General features: G+C 23.5%; 1 protein-coding gene across 1 annotated transcript; it reads left to right on the top strand.

Moving 5' to 3' along the window:
- Bm6196 (Uncharacterized protein) lies at positions 1-26,066 on the top strand (the record flags this gene model as incomplete). The annotated part of the gene is made up of 45 exons (XM_043079884.1): positions 1-125; positions 515-679; positions 1,318-1,436; positions 2,030-2,116; positions 2,387-2,525; positions 2,607-2,847; positions 3,013-3,176; positions 3,393-3,464; positions 3,630-3,781; positions 3,908-4,042; positions 4,118-4,191; positions 4,538-4,611; positions 4,917-4,984; positions 5,753-5,887; positions 6,537-6,700; positions 8,261-8,420; positions 11,241-11,346; positions 11,534-11,728; positions 11,969-12,091; positions 12,185-12,293; positions 12,549-12,637; positions 12,883-12,934; positions 13,187-13,258; positions 13,391-13,559; positions 13,963-14,125; positions 14,269-14,440; positions 16,483-16,552; positions 16,956-17,097; positions 18,889-19,045; positions 19,144-19,256; positions 19,928-20,036; positions 20,242-20,457; positions 21,771-21,913; positions 22,134-22,322; positions 22,456-22,576; positions 22,704-22,907; positions 23,106-23,248; positions 23,387-23,523; positions 23,614-23,727; positions 24,403-24,524; positions 24,666-24,825; positions 25,085-25,290; positions 25,385-25,576; positions 25,697-25,811; positions 25,990-26,066. 45 exons carry the CDS (start codon positions 1-3, stop codon positions 26,064-26,066), a joined length of 6,054 nt encoding a protein of 2,017 aa, XP_042935818.1.
- Positions 26,067-26,974: the final 908 nt, after the last annotated feature.

Below are 26,974 nucleotides of genomic sequence, written 5' to 3' on the forward strand. Positions count from 1 at the left end.
ATGACATTATCATCGGGAATGTATCATAAACGTTGGGCTAGTGCTAGTAATGATAGTAATTCAACCAGCGCTAGACGAAGCGGAAATGTCACACAAGCAATCACACCGCATACTTATGGTACCAGGTCGTATGCATTGATATTCATTTGAAAATTGTAACTTAAGTATTTTTCGACTTATCACTTTTTTTAGGTGTGAAAAATGGATTAACATTAAAAAGAGCTAATTCAATTAGCATTTAAGTAATACTAGTGATAATTATCATTATTGATATGATTAGTTGATAATTCATTTGCAAGCGAATAGAAAAATAAAATTTTACTTTAAGACAATTTTAAGTAAATAATAATTGTACTGTAGCAATACTACTTAAACAAATTGTTCCTTCGGAAAACTTTTAAAAAAATATTTAATTAAATATTTTTTTAAAAATTTAAATTGTTTAATTAAATATTTTATAATTAAATATTTGAATGAAAATCGAGTATTCATCTATGATAAGCTTACTGTACAGTTGGAATTCGATACGATGGAATAAACCATTAGAGAGCAGTGGTGGAACCATTGGTAGTAGATATTGCAGTCGTTTCATGCCTTTTTCTGAATCAAAGGATTATTCGACGCCACCATTAGGACATATCGGCTTACAATCTACTAGCAAAAATAACATCGAATTGAAGTTTGTTCTCTCAAAAATACTTTTTATTTTCACAATTTCTTTAAGTAATTTTTTATGGGAATTTATATGAATATTTTATAGCATTAAGCACTATGAAGTGTTAAAGATATCATTGATATGATAACAATTGATATAATATAATTTTATCACATCAATTATCATTTTTTTTTCTCTCTCTCTCTCTCCCTCTCTCTTTAATGATCTATAATGTGAATTTATATTAATAAACATTGCTGAGAATGACCTTAGCATGTTGAAATGAATTTTATCAATTGTAAAAGTTCAACTTTACGCTCTACCACCCATTTTCCTCAATCTCTTTTTTCAATGCAAGCGCATTTGTTGTTATGTTTTTAATTTATGTCTGATATTTTTATCGTTTTCTCATCCATCATCATCATTCTTTATCTTATCATTTTGAATGATTTTAAATAATTTTAAAATAGTTAAGTGCTTTCCATAACAAAAAGCATTTTAACAATCACTTAATTAATGATTGCTTAAAGTAAACAGATAGATGCTTTTTCATTACACAAATAAGATAATATTATTTTCAAGTAATTTTACTTTCAGTAAAGGTTGAAATAAAACGATTGAAATTTTTCAATACATTTAAAATGTTTAATAAAAAATTACAGGAACTCCGGTCCGTATATCAGAGAGCGTTCCGTACGTTTTGGAGATTCTGTATTATCAGTGATGAATGATAAAACATCAACAAGGATATCACCTCGACTTCCTTGGCTTCCTGATAATTGTTTGTGCTTTTGAATATTTTTTTTCAGCAAAAATAGCAACTTAAAATATATATTACTACTTTTTTTTTGAAATTTATTTGTTATTTTATTTTTATTTTTTTCTTTTTTTGAATTTTTAGGTTGCTCACTTAACTTTTGCTATCATTTATTGTCAATTATTAAATAATTAAATATGTATCAACGTATAAACTTTCAGAAATATCTATTATCAAATAATTTTGCCGTTTCCAATAATTGATAAAATTTGTAGACTTTAGTTTAAAATTAGATTTTACTTATTAGATTATGATAACATTGATACATACATTGATAAAGAAATAGCTTATAAGATTATCAGATTATGATAAAGAATAGCTTATAAGATTATCAGATTATGATAAAGAATAGCTTATAAGATTATCAGATTATGATAAAGAATAGCTTATAAGATTATCAGATTATGATAAAGAATAGCTTATAAGATTATCAGATTATGATAAAGAATAGCTTATAAGATTATCAGATTATGATAAAGAATAGCTTATAAGATTATCAGATTATGATAAAGAATAGCTTATAAGATTATCAGATTATGATAAAGATATTATTTCAGTAACAAATCGACGAAACACAACATACAATACGGTTACGAGAAATCCACGTGAAAATTCTTTCACCGCTAATAGTAGTAGTAGTAGTAGTAAGTTCAATATGATTACATGGCATTAGATCATTTGTCTTAATTGACCTTTTGTTTGATGATATTGAAATTTCCACGCTGTTTATATCATCTCATCTCGATGTCACTCCCGAGATTTCCATTTTTTATGACAAACTGCTCTATCCATAATTTATAAGAATCTAGCCAATAAATTTCTGAATTACTCCGGAATGTACTGTACTGTTAGCTACTACCAACTGCTAACTTTTCCATTTTCCGTATTTTTTCTAATCTGTGCATAAAATTAAGGATGGACAACACCATCATTCTCTACGACTCGATCCTTTCAATCCGGAATACGCAATACAGTTCCTGCATCATCGTCATCAGCTACAACGTCACTTCATGATAAGCCATTCTTAAGTAATACGTCACAGACGATCAGTAAGTAAGTTAAATTCTAGTTTAATTCAATTCATATGAATAACAACACTACTAGTATCGTTATCATCTTCTGATAACGTTACAGTAATCATGGAAATGCGTCACTTAAGACAGCAGATCGTCCATGGCGTCGTCGTATGGCTGACGCAGCACGTTTACGTATTGTTCACGGTGATGAGATTGGTGGTGCAGTGCATTCAACACTTGCAACAATGCGTGCACGTCGTAGCAGTATACCAAATGGTCGCAACTGTACCAGTAATGGTAGCGATGAATTGCGAACTACACTTAAAGCATTGAAAAATTATATAGATGAACAAACTACGGTAAACAATAATAATACAATACATTTATTTAGAGTAAACAAGTAAACAAGAATGAATGCTTAGAGAATTTTTTTTTTTTTTTAATTTTTAAATTATTTTGTAATAAATTATTTTAAAGTTTAAAATTAAAAATGGAAAATTTTTTGAACTCTAATTTTTGTTTAGGGTTTCTATCGACAAAACAATCGCTTCTCAGCACGTAATTCACCAATATTCAATGATAAATTATCTTTTGATAATTCTATGATAACATTTAAGCAACAAACTCCCATTCGTAATTTTTACTCAAATCGATGGAATTCAGGACGATTCTCAGAGCATATGTCAAGGTGAAACTTTTTTTTTTTTATTGTATTTTTTCTTTTATCTAAAACTATCACTTACCTAGTTAGCTGTCTTTAAAAAAACTTTTTTTTTTTTTTTAAAATGAACTATACAATTTAATTATTAGTAAATAACTTTTATATGCTAATCGAGATAGATAGATAGAAGAATAAAAGTTATTTTATTTGCAAAAATTACCTGAATAAAATATTTATTTTCAGAAGTTATTCCCCAGTTCGACCAAGATCAAATGCACTTAATACAAAATTGTCTAAGTATAATTCTATTTCTACGTAAGTTACGTTTTTTTTTAGTACGTGAGCTATATTTTTCTACGTAAGTTACGTTTTTTTACGTAAGTCATATTTTTTTAACACTTACCGTGTTAAAAAATATATGAATAATTTCCTCATTAATATATTTATGAATAATTTCAAGTAAAAATCATATAATTACAGAGATATGTTATTACGACCGTTACGTTTCAACGACAATAATTTACATGAAAATGCCGTCAATTCGATAAATCCGGTTGCTCGTAATTCATCAATACCGGAAAGTATATGTGAACGTGAATCAAATAGTCGATTATTATCCAGTAAAGAGAGAAGTAAATTTTGTTCTGGAATAATTTGTTAATTAGCTATTAATCTAGAATAAATTTCATAGTGATTATTAGTATGTTAATAAAATAACTGTTTAAACTATTACTAATTTATTAATTTCAAATTAACAGCGTTACGTTATCAGTCACGGCAACGTAAATTAGAAATAGAAACAAATTCATCATCAGATAACGAGCAACAATCAAATGAAATACGTAAACGAAAATTACGGAAACGACTTAAAAAGAAATGTTGTAATGATAACGGTAAGTGAATGAAAAATATTTGAAAGATATTTTAAATTATCAAAAATTATTTAATATATTTATAAGTTTTTATAGATAAATCTGAGAGCAAACAGTCATTGAGAAGTGCAGAAAAAAGAATGATAATAACTGATAAGGAAATAAGTGTGGTAAGTTTGATCGTGTTATAATGTTACAACCTTTTAAGTTATGCAATTCTTGGGTATTCTAGATAAATCTCAATTTCATTTTTTTGTTTCTTTTTTTTTTTTTTTTGTTACCATTTTCCTTTTTCTTTCAACTGAAAAATATTTTTAATTTGAAATTAAAAATAGATGAGGTTATCATTGATAAATTGATAAACGCCATATCTTACATAAATTTCTATCAAATGAAAAATATTTCAAACTATCAAAAATATTTAGAAAAAAATTTATTTAAACTATCAAAAATTCTATATTTATATAAAGAATGAAATTATCAAAATTAATGTTTTCTTTTTTTCTTTTTTTTCAGAAAATCGATATTCAAAAAGATAGTGCCAATGAGATGAAAGAAATAAAATGCGATGAAATTTTGGATAGTTTAAAGTTTGTTACCTTTTCATTTATTTATTACTTTAAAAAAAAAAAAAAATATTTTATTACAAATTTAAAATATCAAAATTTATTCCAAAGTTTTTTGTTTTGAAAATTTTAATGCTTATGAAGAAGGAGGAAGAAAAAAAAATGAATGCTATTAATTATTATTTCATAATTAATAATTAATTGTTTTGAATTAATATAATTAATTGTTATTTTAAATTAAGTAATAATATCATAAATTTCATCCTATTGATTTTATTCAGATCAATCAATCAATCAGTCATTTATTTATTTGATAATGATCTTTTCAGGATCAATTTTTTCACAAAATGTAATGAAAGGTCAAAATTGAAAATAATACCTACTGAATATGATAAAGGTCAGATTTATTTTTTATATTAATTGTTATTAATTGATTATTGTTTTTAAATTTTATTGAACATTGAAAATTAAATTGAATAATTTCTTAAATAGCATATACTTAAATTGTATTATCTGAGAGAGAGAGAGAGAGAGAGAGAGAGGGAAAGAGAGAAAAAGGAAGAGAAAGGTATTTAAAGTATCTGTTTATTATCATTGACTTACATTCATTTTTACTCTTCTTCTTTCATTTAATTATATTTTTACAACTCTTCTTCATTTCTTTTACTCGTTTTCTATCAACTAATATTAAACGTGACCTGAAATTCTAACGTGTTAATTTTAATTTTAGGCTTATGCATTTACTAGCATAAAGCTTTATATTATCAAATATTTAATCATTTCTGTTAATTTATATATCAATAATAGGTTGTATTACTTTTTATAAACATTGTTATCATTTTGAATACTACTTGATAACACAGTAATTTATTATAAAAATTTATCACAGTTATCACTTCATACATAATTTAATTTCTTTTTTTTTCTTAAATCAAAAAAAAAAAAATGCAGAAAATATTAATGAAAAAATATTTTAAATAATTTTTTTTTTCTCTCAAAACTTATTTAACTTTTTTTTAAAATCTAATTTATAAATAGTAATTAAGTTGAATCTTTTTAAAAGAATTATTTAATTTGAATTTAAAATCTACATGTAAAATAGGTTGTAAATTGTTCTATTAATTTCTATCATTTTTCATTTCATCTAATATTGCCTAAATTACAGCACAATGTGAGGAAAGTGATAAAGAGAGAAAAGATAAACTGATAAGAGTACTTTCATCTGTAAAGAGAAAGAAATGTAATAATGCAACAACTTGCATTAATCATAAAATGGAAGCAAAGAAGAATGCATTAAAAGGTATTTCTGAATACGTTCATTTCTGTCACATACATTTGTCACCTATAAATTATGTCACCATGTCGTTTTATCATTTTATATTTGCTATTCTAGTTTACTAATAGTTAATATTTAATTTGCATAATTCATAATTATATATTTATTGGTGATAAGTTCAAAATTGAATTATTTGTTAAATTATAATAAGCAAAAGAAAGAAATTTTTGAATATCGAAATATCATTTAGAAATTTAAGTATTTTCATTTTTTTCATTAATAAATTTGTTCGTATTTCTTCTTCAACAATAATAACAAAATAAATTTATAAAATTAATATTTAATTAGTACCTAATCTTTTATTTAATTTATAATTGATTACTTGAAAAATTTTATTATTATTTAATTACATTTATAAGTAACCTAATGTTACCTTTATGGAAATTATTTGGGTAATAAATGTACGGAATGTAAAATAACCTAATGGTACCTTTATGGAAATTATTTAGGTAATAAATGTACGGAATGTAAAATAACCTAATGGTACCTTTATGGAAATTATTTAGGTAATAAATGTACGGAATGTAAAATAACCTAATGGTAGGAACTTATTTAGGTAATAAATGTACGGAATGTAAAACAACCTAATGGTACCTTTATGGAAATTATTTAGGTAATAAATGTACGGAATGTAAAAAAACACCGCTAGGAATGCAAACGAAAGCAAATATCGATGTAAAATTAGCAAATCGAAGAGAAGCATCGCCTTATTCCGATCAGCTTTCAACCCTTTCACTCTTATCGACCAAAATCGTTTCATCTTCAAGCAAAAATATAGTTAGTCATAATTATTTCTATAAAAGTATCTTTTTTTCTTTTACTTAAAAAAGAAGGGAGAGAGAGAGAGAGAGAGGAAGGAAAGAAGAGAGGAAGAAAAGGAAGAAAGAGATTTTTGCATTTTTAAAATTTATCAGTGCTATTTTAATGGATCGATAAGGATATCATTATGCAGGAATGTTAAAAGACCAACTGAAATGAATTGAATTGAATTGAATTGAATTGAATTGAACTGAACTGAATTGAATTGAATTGAATTGAATTGAATTGAATTGAATTAACTACTCTCCTACTCTCCATTCATTCATTCATCCTTTTATCAATTTTAATACTTTTTATGGATGAGTCATCATCTTCCCATCAAATGAGCTAAACTTTTGTAATATTAACTTTATCTTTCCTTTCATTTTACTACTTTTGCAATTGCTGCTATAGTTAGCTTTTATTTTATCACTCTTATATTTCTCTTTTTTTTTTTGTTTTTATTTTTAAATTTAAATTGCAAATATTTACAAAAATTCGATCAGTGAGATTACTGATAAGTTAGTTTAGTAAAATTATTGTGCTAAAGCTATTTATTAAACATTTAGCTTGATGAAAGAAGTTAAAAATGTTAAATTAATATTTTAACTATTTTTAATTCAAACTTTTTAATTTTAGATATTATTTTTTTTTTTTTTTTTTTGCATTATTATAAATGAAAATATTATTTGAATAAAATTTAATTCATTCATTTTTAAAAAAGTAAATAGTACATTTGAATACTTCCACTACAGTCATTTCCTGTTTGTTTTGTTAGTTTTTTTAATATTACCATCTTATCATTTTAAAAATTTACACAATAATTATTGTTAGTGAACGAATGTCAACTTTTTCACATTCATTTTGTTCGCACGTATGCATTTTCCATTGCACTTTTTACTGCAAACCATAAATTTTTATTTTTAAGTTAAATAAAAATTTTGAAAATTTAATTCCTTTTTCGAAATCTTCCTTTTTTATATATGTACAAATCGTATTATAATTATTATGATTGTGATTATGATTATGATTATTTTTTTTTTTTTTTTTTTTTTTTTTATATATGTAAATCGTATTATAATTATTATGATTGTGATTATGATTATGATTTATTCTTTTTCAAATCTTCCTTTTTTATATATGTACAAATCGTATTATAATTATTATGATTGTGATTATGATTATGATTATTATTCCTTTTTCAAAATCTTCCTTTTTTATATATGTACAAATCGTATTATAATTATTATGATTGTGATTATGATTATGATTATTATTCCTTTTTCAAAAACTTCTTTTTTTTTTTTTTTTTTTTTTTTTTTTTTTTTTTTTTTTTTCTTTTTTTTTATACGTGTACAAATCATATTATAATTATTATTGTGATATTGTGATTATGATTATTATTAATATTAATGTGATTATTATTATTATTCCTTTTTCAAAAACTTCCTTTTTTATACGTGTACAAATCATATTATAATTATTATGATTATGATTAAGATTATTATTATAATTATGATTAAATGTTTTTTGTTACAGAATATGAATCTGCCAGCTGACAATCTCTCCGAAACTAACAAGAAACGATATGATGGTGATAATGATCATAATGATGATGATGATGATAATGATCATAATGATGATGATGATGATGATCATCATAATGATGATGATGATTTGGCTAATTTCAATTCTTCAGGTTTATTAATTTCAAAATTATTCATTGCTAATTCATTTACTATTTTTCTCAAACATTTATTGCCGATTTTTTTTTTTGTCGCTTTCCCTATATTTTAATTTTCCCACAAATTAAAAAAAAAAAAAAAAAACAAATTAGTAATTTGTATAATATCTTTCAATTATAGGTACTTCTATTACATTTAAATATAATTAAATTTTTAAATTTCAAATTTATAATTGAATAAACAAACTACAATGATAATTTATTTTTTACTTTTTTTTTAACGAATATATTTTATAATTATCGTCTTTTCAATTCATTTCTCATTCACATTTATCTATGTTCATTGTTTGAATTACGGAACTGTCACATCACCAACGATGAATTAAATTTTTTGTGATAGTTTAAACTGCGCTAAGAGATAATTAAATTCATTTTCATTTTAGATAAAGTCAATTTTTTTATTTTTACAATCACCGAAATAAAACAAACAAAATAAAAAAAAAACGAAGAAACTAGTTATTTGTGATAAAATTTTTTGGCTTATAAATTGAAAATTCAATGATAATTCATCAAAGTATATATGTGATTGATATATATCAAAAAAAAAAAAACAGAAAAAACTATTCGTAGACAGTTGGCATTTATTTATTGACTTTTTTTTTTTCTTTCTTTCTTATATCCAAAAAAAAAAGTTTAAAAAACTAAAATTTTCCTAATAAATAACCTTGGTATTAATACCATCTGAAATTTTTTTGTGGTTTCAGTTATTTTATTAGTTTCTCGCAATATCTTACTTTAAATACATTTCATAATTTAGCTAAACTTCATTACTTTTTACTTTCCTAAAAGTATTTTATAAAATTTTAAAAAAAATTTTTTTTTAGGAATGAATTTTGCAAATATAATACCAATAAGTTTATGCTTTATTAATATTTTTTTCTTTTTTAGCTATTTGAATTATCATCTTGCAAAGTAGCTAACTAAGAAATGTTATACTTATTAATGATAATAATATTTCACAAATAATTATTATAGCATTAGAAAAATTTTCCCATTTACTTATTTTAACCATTCAGCTAATTTCATACTTTTTTTTTAACTTTTAATTTAAGTAATTTCGAAAGCTTTGTTTAATTTGTATAATAATAATAATACAATCATTTTTTTTTTTTTTTTTTTTTTTTTTGTATCATTTTTATTAATAATGATACAATTAATAAATTTCCCAGAAGAATTAAATTTTTTGTTCCATTGATAATTTATTATTTAAAACTTTTAATTACATTATTATAAATTTAAAATATGCATTTATAATATCACTGATTACTGAGTTAAACTAAAAAATTATCTAAAAAAGTACATTTGTGATTACAATGATAGTTTGATTTGATTTTTTAATATTTTCATCTTTTTTTTTCTGATCGAAAGTTAGAATAAAACTTTTGAAGTGAAAATTACAAAAAAAAAAGAAAAATGCAAAAGTGAAATTTGAATAAAAATATTTATTGCATATGCATTTGTTAATTGATTAAGTCAGATAATAGCAGAAAAAGAAAATAAAAGAAAAAAAAAAGAAAAACTAAAATTTTGTTATTTGATGTTGACGAAATGATTTTTACTGTTTGACAGATGCAAAGAAAGAAAAGTGTATGTGTTATCATTTTTTAATCTTTTTAAATCAACAATTTTTTAATTTTTTAAATTAAATTTTTAAAATTTTGAACAAAATTTTTAAATGATCAAATGCATATACCTTTTTTTGGTTTTTTTTTTTCTAATATTATTTTTGAAATTAATTAGCGGTCATCTTTCAACTTTATCTATTAGATTTTAATATTTAGAGTTATTGCACTTTTTTCTTTTTTTTTTTTTTTTTAAATCGATTTTATTGAAATGATAAATACATTTCAATAAAATTTCATCGCTGTTAGCTGCTCTGCCTAAAATTTCTTCCGTAATCCAATCGATAGTTTAAAAGTATTTGAAATATGTAATTTCGTCGAGTAATTAATAATTAAAATACTTTGATGCATTATAATTAAATTTTAAATTAAGTATGAATAACTAATAGTTCTTAATCAAGTAATTAAAAAGTTTATAATCAATAAATTAAATAAGCTAAAACAGTATTATTAATTAAATGCATAAATAAATTATGAGTTAAGTATAAATTAAAATGGTAATTAACTTACTTAATTACTATTAAACAACCTATAATTAAGTTACTTAAAATTACTATTTTAAAAATTATGATTAAAATATTATCAAATATCATCAATACATGAGAATTAGGTAAAATATAACTCTTTGAAAGTAGTACAACTGAAGGATTAGGCTTATTATTTAGACACTTATCCTGTATTTCTAAATAAATATTCAATATTTAATAACAATTCCATTATTTCTTTACTACATATCAATTTTGTATTTCTCTCTCTCCCTCTCTCTCCCTCCCTCTCTCTCTCTCTCTCTCTTTAATGAATCATTGTCCATTATGAGAGTTTGGTCAGATTAGTGTTTTTACAATATGCTAATGCTAATAAAATGTTTTTGTTAATTGTTGAAATAGTACCATTTGAAGTGCTTTCATTTTGAAATACATAAAATTAAAACGATTTCTCTTCCTTTTCACATTTATTTATTTTTTAGTATACCTTTTTTTTTTTTTTTTTTTTTTTTTTGATTTTCAATTCAATTTAACTTCTTTTATTTTTATTTTTTTTCTTTGATTTAACTTTTCATTTCATTTTTTTTTTTTTTTTAAATTCATTGTAAGTAATTCAATCCATTAAGTAATCGTTGTAAAGAATTTTTTTGCTAATTATCAAATTTCAGACGAAGTGCCACGTACGAAATCAAAATCTCCAGCACCAGTACCGGGTATTTGGAATGGTCCTGATTATCATGAAATAAATATTAGTCATAACAAACGACTTCAACGGTTTACTTCTATTTCTTTATTAAATTATCAAAATTTAATTAATTAATTTTTTTTTTTGTAAACATTACACTAATCATTTTACTAAATTATTTAAAATTTTTTTATACAAAAATATTGAAAAAGAAAAATAAAATAATAAAGTTTTTTGTACAAAACTAAAAAATAATTAAAGTTAAAAAATTTTCAGTAATGAAACATACAGTAATGAGAATGTCTTTGGTATTATTACCAAAAAATGTATATCATATAAAGAAGTACCAGCAGTGACCATTCGTACAACTAAACAAAAATCTCGTCAACCAGTCGAGATTACACTAAATTATGCATTTCAACCTCTAATTGTAAACAACGAAAAAATTTTTTTCAATCAAAAATATTTCAGGTAAATTTTATTATTAGCAGCATATTAAATTATCAAATTTATTATCAAAGAAAAAAAAAAGAAAGTCTCTTTTTTTTGCATAAGAATTAATCTTGAAATGTTTAAAATATTATTAATTCAAATATATTTTTTAGTTGGTGCAAGAACAAAAGAACTAAAAACTTTTGAAATTTTTTTCAAAATTTATTTTAAAACTTCAATCGAAATAAAAATTTTTTTTTTTTTGAGATTATAATTTAGGATTATCAAAATTGACAAAAAATTGTTAGCAATAATCAATGCTGCAATTAATGTTGATACAATGTTTACATCTCGAACACAATCAATGCAAGAAGGCACATTTGATATCATTAAAATGAAAAGGTAAAACTTAGCCGTAATGATAACTAAACTTTAAATGATAACACTAGTGATAACTCTGTTACTTGTTACGAGACTTTATCACTTAACTTTCAGGAAATATAAGCCATATTTAGTAACAGTAAAAGAGCCTAGTATGCGAGTTACTACTATTCATGAATCAATTTTTAAACGATCGGATGAACAGAATTCATGTCGAGCTCAGGTGAGAAGCTGTAATTGTTTAAATGTGTAAGCCACTGATAAGATTAATCATTTTCATAGGTAATAATTTCCCTCTCTCTCTCTCTCCTTCTTTTTCTTCTAGTCCATGACTATCAATAAATGAATTAATCAATTTATTTAAATTTAAAGAATGAAATTAACTTGTGAGAAAATATTAGACAACATTTAAGCGTTTTATCACTTATCACTATCACCAATTGAATGATATGTTTTAGTCTTATCATTCTATATTCAGGTAACAGTTCTTACTTCACCTGTTACCGATGTGAACTTTAGTCGATGTTTGAAATATGTTCAAATTACATATCCTAAACGTTTTCCTAGGTAGGTTATTTTATTAACACTTTCAGGTGATATAACTTTACTAACCAAATGTTATAGATTTTATTCTTTCCTTCTTTTTTTTTTTTTATTTTTATAATAATTAATCAAAAACATTTGTGTAAATAAATGTTTATTCAAATTTAAAAAAAAAATTAAAATATCTGTATGAAAATTATAATTAATTTTAATACTATAAATAAAAAGTGATATTTCACATTCAAAGTTAATATCACTGATTAATTTAGGTCTATAAAAAATGTCCCTCAACAAGCATACATTGTTGAAGAGAATAATATGGTAAATTCTATTTATTATTTGCAATGAATAACACATCAAATATTCCTTATTACTAATATTTTTATCAATTTTGTCAACTGTTTTCACATTTTATAAAAATTCAATTCGAAATTTGAACAATGATTGAATTATATTTACTTGAGAAGAAGAATAAAACATAATCAATTCCCAATCAAATAAATAAAGAAATAATTTTGAGAATAAAAAATCTGATTTTTTTTTTATTCTTCCTCAAAAGTTATCAGTTTATAGGGACAAAAGGTCAAGAACGAAGTCAACTGCGCATCTGATCAATTGCTTCCTTTGAAATTTGATACTGACGAGGTCTCATCTATTCATTTCATTTATATATTTGCTTCACATTTTACAGAAATTAATATTTCGCTAAGAAACTAATGATATGATCAATGATTGCAAAAGGTTAAAGGTTATATCACATTTATTTGTTTACTGTAGGCATTGTCAGAAAACGATGAGCTAATATTTTCCGATCGTTCCAAACTTGGAAAATACGTGAAATATAAGCACGGGAAAGTAAAACGTATGCGCAGTGAGCCAGCGGAATTTAATGATCGAGAATCATCATATTCGATGGCGGCTTCTGAACTAATGCGCGCTTGCGCTGGTGAGCTTTTAGAATTTATATGAAATATTCATTTCATTTTAAAAAAATTTAATAATAATTCGCAGGAAAAATATATTGCAATGTAAGTATTTCAAATTTTATTTTAATTTTGAAAAAAAGAAATTGTATAATAAGAAAAGTTTATCAATTGATCATTTTAATAAGGTTAAATTATAATAATATAAACGATATACAATGTAATTTAATACCAAAGAATTGGCGTAACTTAGCGTATTATTTATTACTGTAAAAATAACGTAATATTTCACGTCATTGTATTGTTTGTATTTATTATCGTAGAATTAACAAATTTTTTTTTTTGCACAATAATACTAAAAGTTTTATTGTAAATAATTAAATAATTATATTATATCAATAAAGTATTTACTTATACTTAACTTAGTTCGAATATTGGAACCAACTCGTCAAGTACCATATATCACAGCACCAAGTCGTTCACGTCTTGGTAGTGTCGAAATGGAGACAATTTCAAGTCCAATACGAATGCATGGAGAAAAGTTATTGGCTAAAAATCATCGTAAACTGAAGAATTCATCAATTGAAAGGTATTAATTAATTCAATTCAATTCAATTTAATTGCTTGATTCTGCATCTATGAGTCTTATAAAAAGTTTACTTACTTTTAAATTTAGAATTATGATAAATTTGGCCTAGCAATTCAAAGGATGCAAAAATGGCGCAATTTTAGATCAGAACGATCAATGTCGTTAACAAAGCCATCGTTTGAATTTGATATGCCATTATCACCATTTGAGCAAACTCTTCAAAATCAAGCATTTCAACTTCGTCGAATATCCACTATCTGTGATAATGATAATGATAATGATGGTGATGATGATGATAATATTCCAGTTATACAGGTTTTATTTAATTTAATCATTATTAAAATAATGAATGCAATTTAGAATGTATTATTGAAAATGAAATACAGGTTTTATAATTTAATTATTACTAAAATAATGAATACGAATTGATAGGATTACAATTCAGGATGTATACTGGAAATGAAATATCAGGAAAACGAATTTGTATCAGCTAGTTCAGGCAATAAATTAAAATAGTGAAGTGAAAATGAACAACAATTATGTTTCTCTTTCTATTGGTATACCTGATTAAGCTGAATATTTACAACAACTGATCAAAGCTTTCTCATCTATTTTAGCATTAGTATATCAGCGCTCTTAGCATCAGTATATTAGCGCTCTTAGCATTAGTATATTAGCGCTCTTCTGCAACATTTCGCAATATTTCGTTGAAAGTTAGCTAAAGTTAACTAGCTAACTGCTTGCTACAGGCTAATTTCTCGAGCTTCTTTAACACTTTTATTGTGTGAGATCAGACAGAACTTAGATACTTTATCACTAACTCTGATAAGATATCAATTCGTTCAACTGTCTTTGAGAGCATTTTTACACTTTGTACTAAAACAAATCAATCCTCTCTGTTTATTAGTCTTTCTTACACCATTCGTTTTTCTTTTTTTTTTTTTTCAAAAAATTTTCTCTTTCCTTCATATTTATCTCTTTTTTTTTTGCATCATTTCTTTTCATTAGTTTGGATGATTTTACTGCTACTTTTCTCATACTTTTATGATTCATCTTTTAATAATCAAATATCTTTTTCTCTTTTAAAAAGAATAAAATAATTTTCATTTGAAATGTAGTAATATTGATATAAATAAATTAAGATTGTTTATATATATATATATATAGTTTAGCTATAATCTATGATATCTTAGAGGTAATCTGATCAATGATATGTTATTTTATCAATAACAAGTTTGAAAAAAAAAAAAAGCGATTATCATTTCAATGAAATAAATTTTAACAGACTTTATATTTGCTAATTGATATTGTTCATTTTTATTAATTAGTTAGTTAATCTAATCTTACACTTCATTTTTTTTTTTTTTCTTAGATTTAACTTCTAGGAGCTGATAAGAGATAAGCCAAGAAATCTATTAAAAATTTGATGTTGTAAAATTTAAAGAAAAATTGATTAATCTATTTGAGAAATTTTATCAGCATATAATACTTCCTCTCCTTCTTCTTCTTCTTCTTCTTCATGCTCTCACGTGAATTTGTGTAACAAAAAAAAAAAAAATAAATAAATAAATAAATAAATAAGACAAAAATTATATTTTTAATGAGAAAATTCTTAATTGATTTGTTAAAACAAACAAACAAATTGAGAATAGTTTTTTTGATTGCTTGCATAGTTGTTGACATTTTTGCATTGAATTAAATTAAATTTGAGACAAATAATTTGATAAAATCAAGTTTGATATTTAAAACAGGAATCTGATATTTCAATTATTTTAACATCATTTTAATTTTCTTCCCCTTTTCATTTATTTTATTTTATTTTATTTAGTCTTATTCATTTTATCTAAATATATTTAATATTATTATCTAAATTAACTTATCTTTTCCCTTTTCAATTTTTTCATTCCTTTTTGTCATATTAGAAATTTTTTTTAAATGCTAAAACTTTTTTCATTCCTTTTCGTATATCAATCTTTTCCGTTATAAATTATAATTTTTTATTATTTTCAATTAAAAACTTTTTTCAAACAATTTCTCTTTTCTTCCTTCCTTCTATTATTCTTATGCATAGCTAAAACTTTTTTGATTCTAACAAAACTATTTATTCCTTTTTAAGTTTTTAAGTCTTCCAAAATTGTTTTTTTTTTTAAGTAATACATATATTTACAAGTGAAAGTTGAAATCTAAATAAATGTTTAAATTATCAAAATTACATTTGTTAAAGTGACATTAGTTGATCAAAATAATTGACATATTATCATTTTAATGGCAATATTTATTGCAAGAATTTGTGTAATTAAAATGTAAATAAAATTACATAATGAATTTGAATATATCTAACAGTTGTTTACTTATAGAATTCATCAACAGTTGATAAAACGATGCAACTTCCAGTTTATGATCATAGCAGATATCCATCTGTTGAAGGTTTGATTAAATAATTCATTAATGATAAAGAATTGATGATTTCATATTCAAATTTGTTATCCGTTAATTTTCTTTCATATAATTTTCTCAAACAACTGCTTTCTATAATAATTATATTTAAATTACACTTCGAGAATAAGCATCTAATAAAATAATTTGCATAAAAATTTTTGATTAAAATTTATTATTATTTAGCAGCAAAAAATGTATTTAGCGGATAAAAAATTGTTAATTACTGATAATTATGTTTAATTTCCTGATGACATTTAGAAATTTTTGAAAGATAATATTTGCTTGAGAATTGGTGTAATTAAGTAATACAAGTATAAGTTGTATAGAATATGATTTATTTGGAAAAAGCAAATTTTGATAAGTTTAGCTTATCACTTATCAGTAGTTGTAGGTTCATCTTTAACGTCAAATTTCACAGCTGCGGTAGCAGCAGCTGCGCAACCACGGCATGAACGTTACGCAGCGCATATACCGGTTACCCGCATCGACGGAAGTGGTCGTCAGTCAACAACTAGCATCGATTCACACAATAGGTTGGTTGACAAAATAAGGTAAATATATATATATATATATATATATAGAAGGGAAGGGATGGGAATGTTTACAGAACTGAATCGATGATGATTAAACCAGAAGTTAGCAATAATTTGTTGAAAAAAAAAAAATTGGTACAGGTGATAATTGATAGAAATTAAGAATTAATTTGAATTAAAATCATCAATTGATAAGATCATCTGGGAGTAAAATAAATTCAGGTAAATTCATTTTATAGCATTTGTAGCAAATTAATTAATGGTAATAAATAATTTAAGGTTTTGATAGAGTAAAAATAACGAATTTGTGGTTTATTATAATTATAATTATCAGATATAGCATTTATTTTTTTCAAATTTCTATTTGTTATTGAAAAAGAAAGTGTAAAGTTTTTTTGTATGTAATTAAAAATTTACTTTACCATCATTCATATTTAGACTTTACTTTACTTTACTTTTAAATTTCATTAATTATCGATTATTTCTTTTTTTTTCTAGTTTTATATAATGATGATGATATTGTTACAATTATCATTTGTGTAAATAATAATTGAGAATAGAAATGATTGCGAGCGCAAATGCTAAATTACTAATCCTAACTGTTATTGAGGCGGAGTTTTCATTTCCTACTAGCACATTTCTTCCTTACAAATTTTATCTTCCATCTATTTCATTTCATTTCAATTCATTTCATTTCATTTCATTTCATTTCAATTCATTTCATTTCATTTCATTTCATTTCAATTCATTTCATTTCATTTCATTTCATTTCATTTCATTTCACTTCAATTCATTTCAATTCATTTCATTTCATTTCATTTCATTTCAATTCATTTCATTTCATTTCATTTCATTTCATTTCACTTCAATTCATTTCAATTCATTTCATTTCATTTCATTTCAATTCATTTCAATTCATTTCATTTCATTTCATTTCATTTCACTTCAATTCATTTCAATTCATTTAACTATCTATCATTAATTATTTCTTAATTCAATTTTTTTCGTTTGATGCCTACAATTTTGTATTGAAAATGAAAACAAAAATGAAAAGAAAAGAAAGAAAATAATCAGTTTAGAAGTTTTTTTTTTTTTTTTTCAGTTCTTTTTAATTCTTATTAAAATAAAAGAATGAAAATGCGTTTTTAATTATTACAGGAAATTATTTAATTTTAACTCTGTGAAAAATAATCATTTAGGTAATGAGCTTATTAATGAAGTATTTCATGGCATACTTTAAAAAGATTGGGCTTTTTATCATTCAAATTATTTTTTTATCATTTTTTATCATTTTTTATCATTCATTTTATCATTATTACATTTATTTAAAAAAAAATTAATTTTCAATAATCGATTCAAAAAAAAAAAAAAAAACGTTTAATAATGATAATATTCTATGCAATTTATCTTTAATTATTGCAATATTTGTAATTATGGGTAAACAGGAAATTCTTCTTCCTTTATTACACACATCACTTTATCATTATTAAGCTGTATTACCATTATTACTATTATTATTATTACGATTATTAATTGTTATTATTATTATTATCGTTACATCGCCATTATCTTCTTCGTTAATTCCTTCAGGGCATTCCCTGAACAGATAGCATTGTTTTGCAATTTAATTTATTAATTTAACAGAAAAATGGAAGTATATTCTAAGCGATAATATTTCACTTTTTAACATACATATAAATAAATAATAAATATTTAAAAAATAAACAAAATATGAAGTAATTTAATAAAGTGAAAAATATTTCAATAAGATAAGAGAATGGCTTGTTGCAGTGGTGTAATTGGATCAGAGATAGCTAATAATCTGCAATTGGATCAGATGATCGATCAAACTCGATACAGGCATCATCATCAGCATAGGAATAAATTTAAAGAAGCTATTGATTATTTGGATCAAATATTTGAAGATCTTAAAAGAGAGGGTGATCAGGTAATATAATATAATATAATATATTCTTTGATCAATAACTATTATTGTTTATTGTTTATTTATTTTTTTTTTGGTAACAAATTTAAAAATTATTGTAGATAGATAACACGCAGCAATCACGTGGAATAGCAATAAATAAAGAAATTTCAAAAAATAGTACAAATTTTGTGAACGTAACTGCACCAACAGTTAAACTAAAACAATGCAATGGGTAAGCATTCTTTTATTAACAAAAAAAAAAAAAAAAAATTTTGATTAATTATTCAAATAAATCTTATATGATTGAAATATTAATTAAAATATTGATTTTTTGAAATGAAAAAAAGAGTAGCAAATTATGGAAAAGTGTCACATCGGATATATTTTAAGTTTGATAATTGCAGCATTCAGAGGGTTTATATGAAAAAAAAAAAAAAAAATTCGAAATGAATATCATAAATAATTAACTGTATATTATTTCAATTTAAGTATTTTTATGATGATGGAGCAAAATTTAATAAAATTCATACGTATTTACATTCTATGATAGATTATATTATGCTAATATTTAAATCAGAAAGTTGTACCATTTGATTGATTATTTCACTCTCTCTCCTCTCTCTCCCTCTCTCTCTCTGTTGTTAATTTTTCATAATAATTTCATTGTGTATAAAAAAAAAAATGTTATTTCTTCCTGAATGTCAATCAAAAAAATAAAAATAAAATAAAATAAAAATATGTACAAAGGTATAAATTTATTTATATAAATTATTGTTAAAACTACAAAATATGATTACAATGGTTAAGAAAATGTGAAAGAAAATGATAAAAATTAAATTTCATCCCCAATTTAAATTAAATTTCAGTCAATTTCAAAATATACAGTTTAAATTATTATTTCAGTAATATTAAGCCAACGATGAATAATGTTGTTAGCTTGGAAGAGCGAAATTTACGACAAATACCTGTCGCAACTACCAATAGACATTCGTTGTATGCATCAAAGCCAAGAGTAAGCTTAAAATATTTTATTAATTTTGAGCAATTAAAAGTTAAAAATTTATAATAAAGTGCAAAATGAAATGAATGAATTTAATTTTTTGATGCTATAAATTAAAAAAAATTAAAAAGATAGTTAAATCTTGTAAAATGTTTTTTTCCTTTTTTTTTTTTTTTTACAATTTTTTTTTTTGAATGAATAAAATAATTTAATTAAGATTTTCGAGAAGCATTGCTTGCAAGAAAAAGCTGCATCATTCGAGCAACCATTAACAGGTGACATTGAAATTTCGGAGACAGTTGTAATACCATCACAGAATCGTAAACTTAAAGGTGAAAGGATGGATTTTACCAGACGATGGCTTACTGGTGATATCAAATCATGGATTGCTGTTCAACCAAAACCAGATTTAATTCTTGATGGTGTTGAAGAAGTTTGTTAAAAATTTTGTTTCTTAAAATTTTTTTTTTCTAATTATAACAAATTCTGTCTTAGTAATTTTAATAATTTAAGTAATATATTCGTTTTTGATAGACATTTCACACAATTCATACCATATTAAATTGTATAATATTACTTTAACTTTTCACTTGCTTAATTAAAAATTTGTAACATAAATTGTGAAAAATATTTAAGTTAAGATCAACTTATCAATCTTTCCATAAACTTTTCCGGAAATCACTTCTACAATAGTTATACTTACCTATAAAAATTAAATTAAGAAACGTGTGATCTTTTCAGTTCAGATGACAAAAAAATATTAATAATAATTTACTATGAAAAAAATAACTCAATACCTATTTTTTAGTGTAATAAATAGAATAAGAAAAAAAATATATTTTGATCTATTTCGGATAGTAAATAAATCAAGAACTAGTTACTTTTTGAACTTTTTCAAAAAATTTGGCAAAAAAATTTTTACATCTATTTTCTACTATCACAACCTGATAAGATCAGTTTTATCTTCCGGATTATTGTATGATAATGTTCTTTGGATCATAAAATTATTGAAATCAAAAATTATTTTTTGAAATGCTACTAATACTAGGTCTAATAATTATTTTTAATAAAAATTATCTTGAATAAAAAAAAAAATTGTATAATTATTTCTGCTATAACTATAATTAACTGTGAACTAAACCTGCAAAAATAATTTCTTCTTCATTTTGAAACTTTAAAGCAAAAAAAATAAAATAAATAAATCTGAATTCTGTTATTGTTTTAGTGATACTTTTATTTTTCCTGGATTAGAATTATCTAAATATTGTAACATTTTTGTGTAAGACTAAGCTAAAGACTAAAAATTTTTATTTTAAAATAAAAAGTTAGCTATTGTTACCTCGAAAGAAATCAGACTAAAAAATAAATCATAATTATCCTAAAAAAAAAAAAAGACCGGAAGTTAAAAACATGTCACTTTTCATCATTTCTACATTTAAGTTAAATTTAAAATTTATTTGTAATTTGATCAAATTATCATGGTTTATTGATTGTAATTAAAATTTGTAGTAGAAATTTTTTATTAAAAACAAAAATTTAACTAACATAAAATAATAGGAGTGAGCAATTGATGGTATATGATAATACTTTAATAGTGATTATTTTGATAGCAGTGATTATTTGAGTGATTATTTTGATAGCAGTAATTATTTAAGTGATTGTCTTAATAGCGATGATTATTTGAATGATTATTTTGATAGCGGTGATTATTTGAGTGATTATTTTGATAGCGATGATTATTTTGAGGAACCTGATATTGATGAACGATCGTTAGGTAGTTGTTCGGCTGAAGTGGCAGCAATTAATTCAGTAGTTCGGAAAAAGAAAAAAATTCGAGATGTACCAGATCTTATTCAAAATGTTGGATCAACCAAAGGTAAATATGTAAGGTAGGAATTATTATAATTTAAATTATTTTTTTTTTTTTAAATTTAAAAGTTATTAATGAAATTTGTTGAATATTCTCATCTAATGTTTCATCAATCATTTCAATAATCTTCATCATTTTATTCCTTTTTTTTTTTCTTAATTTTTTTATTAAATCTTTTTTTTATTAATTTTTATTTTTTTATTAACTTTATTAATTTTAATTAATTTTTTTTTTTACAGATATTCAAAAGCTCATCAAAATGATCCTTTAACATATAAAAATAGCGATAGCCAATATTTTCAACAAATAAATCCAATTAAACCGTTACCAGTAAAAGCTCAAGTTGCATACAATTTTCCAACCGGAAGTATTGGCAGTCTAAATAATTTCAACAGTTTTTCTCAATCATTTCATGATAGTAACATTTGGTTCGTATTATTTTAGTACATTTCAAGTTTAACTCTTTATTAAAAAATAGAAGACTAAATTTAAAAAATTATTGATTAATTTAAATAGAATAAGAAGCATTCACCAACATATTAATATTTGATATTATTTTAGGACAAGTAATTGTGATTTAAATAGTAATCAAATTCCGATACAAAGAATTCCATCACATAGACGGATATCAGATCAGAAACATTATGATTCTAGTGCAGTATCATGGCGATCTACATCACAGGTAATTTTCATTTTATCTTTTTGTTTACTTATTTGATACTATTTACCTTGCTCTTTTTTACAATTCATATATTTGTTTAATTAATTATATTAATTAATGAGGAAAAAAAAGAGTAAATAAATTTTAGGATCCATTGAGTAGTGCAAAATCGGAAGAAATTCAACTTTGCGCACGAAAAACAGGCGCATTTACTCCACTACAACCACCTAGCATTGTAATGATGCGTGGTTCAGTGGCCAGTTTACCGGATTCATCGAAATCACTTCATAATACAGATCCGGTTGTAACGATCGATGCATTAGTTGCAGAATTGGAATTGAATACGGATCAGGTAGGATCTTCTTTCCTTCCTTGTTAGCTTTATTTTTCGTAAAAGAGTTTTATGAATTAATTGTAAATTTAAGTATTACTATCAATGATCATTATTCGAAATATTATTATTATTATATTTATTAAGTTATATTTTTAAAAAATTTTTAATCAATTCTTAATTTTTTTTTTTTTTTTTATTATTGGAATATCATTTTAGACGTCAGTAGCTAGCAAACGACGTTCGTTTCCCACCGGAAATGAATATTTTGTACGTCATACTAATAATAGTTACGTGAAACCGATGATCAGTAATCGACAAATGGAACAGAGCAGTAGTAATCAATTATTTGCTAAAACAAAGTATATTTATGCAATTTAATTAATTAAAAAAATATATTCTGTGATTGTCACATAAAAGAATTTAGATATTTTGTAGATTTTTGAATAGATATGAATTAAGTTAAATGTTTATTAGGTAAGTAATTTGTTTACTTATAGATCGGAATATAATATTGCTTGTAAGCAGCAACCTCAGAAATTGAAAGATTCCTTTAATGAGATGACAAATATGTTACAAAGTGTCATCAGTGATGTCACAATATCAAGCGAATTGTACAAAGGTCGTAAATATGTGCGTAAGTGTTTTCAACCATTGAAATTTCATTCTAATCTGTAAAAAATGCAAAAAAAAAAACTTTTTTTTAATTTTTGAATATAATTTACAGAGACAGGATCAAAGGGCAATGCCGCCGTATTGTCACCATTTGAAACAATCAATCAGGAAAAGCTGAATCCAAGCAAAGTGGAAGCAATGCAATCTTTATTCGAGAATAAACAACGTAATTATTTAATAAAAATTATCATTTCTTCTCCAAAAAATTTTTGTCAAAAAAAATATTACTACTACTTTTTTTTTATTATTGTTTATTTGACCTTATTCTTTTGACCTTTTCAGTTAATTATCAATTCTAGGCTGGCTGTGTTATCAGAAATTATATCAAAACTTTTTAGAATGTTTTATCGCAAAACTACAATATCTGATAATCAATCAAAATTCTTTTTCATTTTTACATTCGTATGCACATTACTTCATTCGTATTTCAAATTAATTAGTGATAGTTTGTAATTTTGTCGGTAGCTTTTTTTAAATGATAAACTGAAAGTTTTAAAATGATAATGAAATGGTACCAGAAAAGATTAGGAAGCCTTCTTCATATCAGTATCTTTTGAAATTGATAAATGGAAATGAGTTGATCTGTAGTGGTATCATTGAAACAATGTGACATGTGACATTGAATAGATTTGCTTAATTGTTTAGTATATTTGCTACTATTAAAAATTTAAATTTAAATTTTATTTTATATTTAAAATCCATAATTTTTTTTTTTAAAATTTAAATATCTCTTTGTGAGTCTATAACTACATTGTTTCTTTCTTTGAATTATTTCATTTTTTTTTTTCATAAAATTTTTCCATACTTATTTTATGGATAAAATTATATTTATATTTTATAGATGCAAAAGTATGGCGTCGGAGTATTTCAAAGAATAATAATGACAATAATCAATTAGCTACAAATGTTAAAGATGATGAAAATTACTACGAAATCAATGATTTTGTTGTTCCTCGACAAGAGGTAAGCATACATTGCTATATGTAAATTTAAAAAAAAAAAAAAAATTAAAATTAAAATGAATAAGAAATAATATTTGAATGAAATTGCTACTAAAATTTTCAAGAATAAATAATTGAGAAATAATAATAGTAAAACTTTTAGCCTGTTCCTACTTATTCGAAACCATTAGGGAAGCAATCCACTTCAAAGATTCGTCCAACTTTTCAATCGAAACGACGTCTTCCACCAGCAATTGTTACACCATCACGATCTGAATTTATTCCAGCATTTCCAGTAACTCATCCACCACCTCGTCCGCCAGGTTAGTACCATTTTTTGCCCAAAAAAAAAGTTAACTTTAAAAAGTTACTTTATATTAATTTCAAGAAAATCTGAATTTGAAAAAGTTACTTTATATTAATTATCCGAAATTAATTTTATTCGAATAAATAAATAATTAACTAAATGATACACTGATAAATTAATATCAAATTTACCAAGAGGAATCATCTTTTTTTTTTTTTTTCCTAGCATTTCAGGTAATATTCATATAGAATAAAAAATAAGTGCATTTATTATAGGTTCTACAAATTCTTCACAAACAGGTGGTTACTATTCATCTGGTTCATCATTAGGTGCTCAATCATCGTATGCATCACCAAATAATCATTCATTGATAACACAATCATCTGGTAATCGAGCATCATCAATTCTCGGGAAACAATTAATTTCCTCTCAAGCAGCTAGTTTAGATGAAGAAGATGATGGCTTCTATGATAATATTCAGGTAAATTGAAATTTATAAAATAAAATGAATGAAATTTATGTTTTATTCGCTTATCACTTAAACTTATCACTTATCGAGAAATTATCACTATCAGACTGATGAGAAACGCTCTTCACGTAGCAGTGAGGTTGACAATATGTCAACATGCAGTCATCGAATACTGTCAACAACCACCACTAAAGCACCTGAAGTTGTGAAGATGAGTAATCGATTTGGTCAATTCTTACGAAAAATCACTGTATCAAAGCCACAGATCAGTGCTGCATCACTGATATCACTTAATAAGGTTAATACTTTTACTTTAAAAAAAAAAAAAAAATGATAGAAATGATAAAAGTATTTATGTATTATTTAAATGTTTATTGTTTATTAGTAGTAAAAACTATAAGTTTGCTATGTAATTTAGATTGCTAATGAAATAAAACCATCTAAATCGATTCCTTTAATGAAAAGTAATAGTTTGAATCATTGTCAAGGAAATAAGCTTATTGCACAAAATATGAATACTTCTGTTTCCTCAGGTATGTTAATTACCTTTATTTTATGCATTTCTTTGAAATATTATCAAAAATTTAACTCTATGATTTTTTTTTTTTTTAATTTACTATTTGTCAACAATTCATCCAATAATTTAATATTTATTTTAACAAATAATGTTACATCTTATTTATGTGTAAATTATTTATGTTTAAATTTTAGTGATGGTGGAAAAACGTGGCGGTTTGGGTCAACGTCTAAAGAATTCTATATTTGGAAGTAAAAAACGCCTGAATTAAAACTCTCTCTCTCTCTCTCTTTCTCTTTCCCTCTCTCTTTATGTTTGATGAATTAAATTAGATTATTTTATCACTTAATTTTTATCAAAATTTTTAAGCATATTGCTCATTTCTATTTTTCATCTTTAATGAGTGATAATTTTAATTGAATTGCCTTGTTTATTTTATAAACTGCTACTAATATTAGTCTTTCGGGATTAAATTAATTTCCAATTTGGTTGTTTACAAAAGAATGAATGAGTGATTACTTATTATTATTATTATTATTTGTTATTTATGTTTTATTTCATTGTCTTTCTTAAAAGCATAAATTTAACTGTGTTCAAATTTTCCATTTTCCACTCCAATATTTTAGATTCTAATTTATTATCGACGGGTTTTGCAGATAAGATTAATTAACATTTGATCAAATATAGTTCATGCATATAAATATATATATATATCCATTCAATTGCTATACATTTCCACTAATTTTTCTTTCTTTCTTTCTTTTTTTTTTTTTTTTTTTAGTTTAACAATGTTTTAAGATTAAATTATTTTTTGTGCTTATTGTTAAAATTTTTATTTATTCGTTTTGAAAATAAAGCAAAGTAATAATTTGATAGAAAAACAGCGAAGAGTTGTAAAAATTATACAAATAAGAAATTCAGCATTTATCAATTTAAATTAATATAAATTTATTTGCAATATTTATATGAAATATAAATTTAATAATCAGGTTTTGTAATAGTCGATTTTTTATAAATAATTAATTAGTATTCCTGAAATTTATAAATCAATTTTACGCTAATGAATGGGAAGTTTTGGGAAGTACCCTTATTTTTATGATTGCAAAATGTCATTGATAATTTAAAGTTTATCACTAATTATAATCATTGAGATACTCATTGATAATTTAAAGTTTATCA

Source organism: Brugia malayi (genome assembly GCF_000002995.4).
Source record: "Brugia malayi strain FR3 genome assembly, contig: Bm_v4_Chr3_scaffold_001, whole genome shotgun sequence".
Lineage (NCBI taxonomy): Eukaryota > Metazoa > Nematoda > Chromadorea > Rhabditida > Onchocercidae > Brugia > Brugia malayi.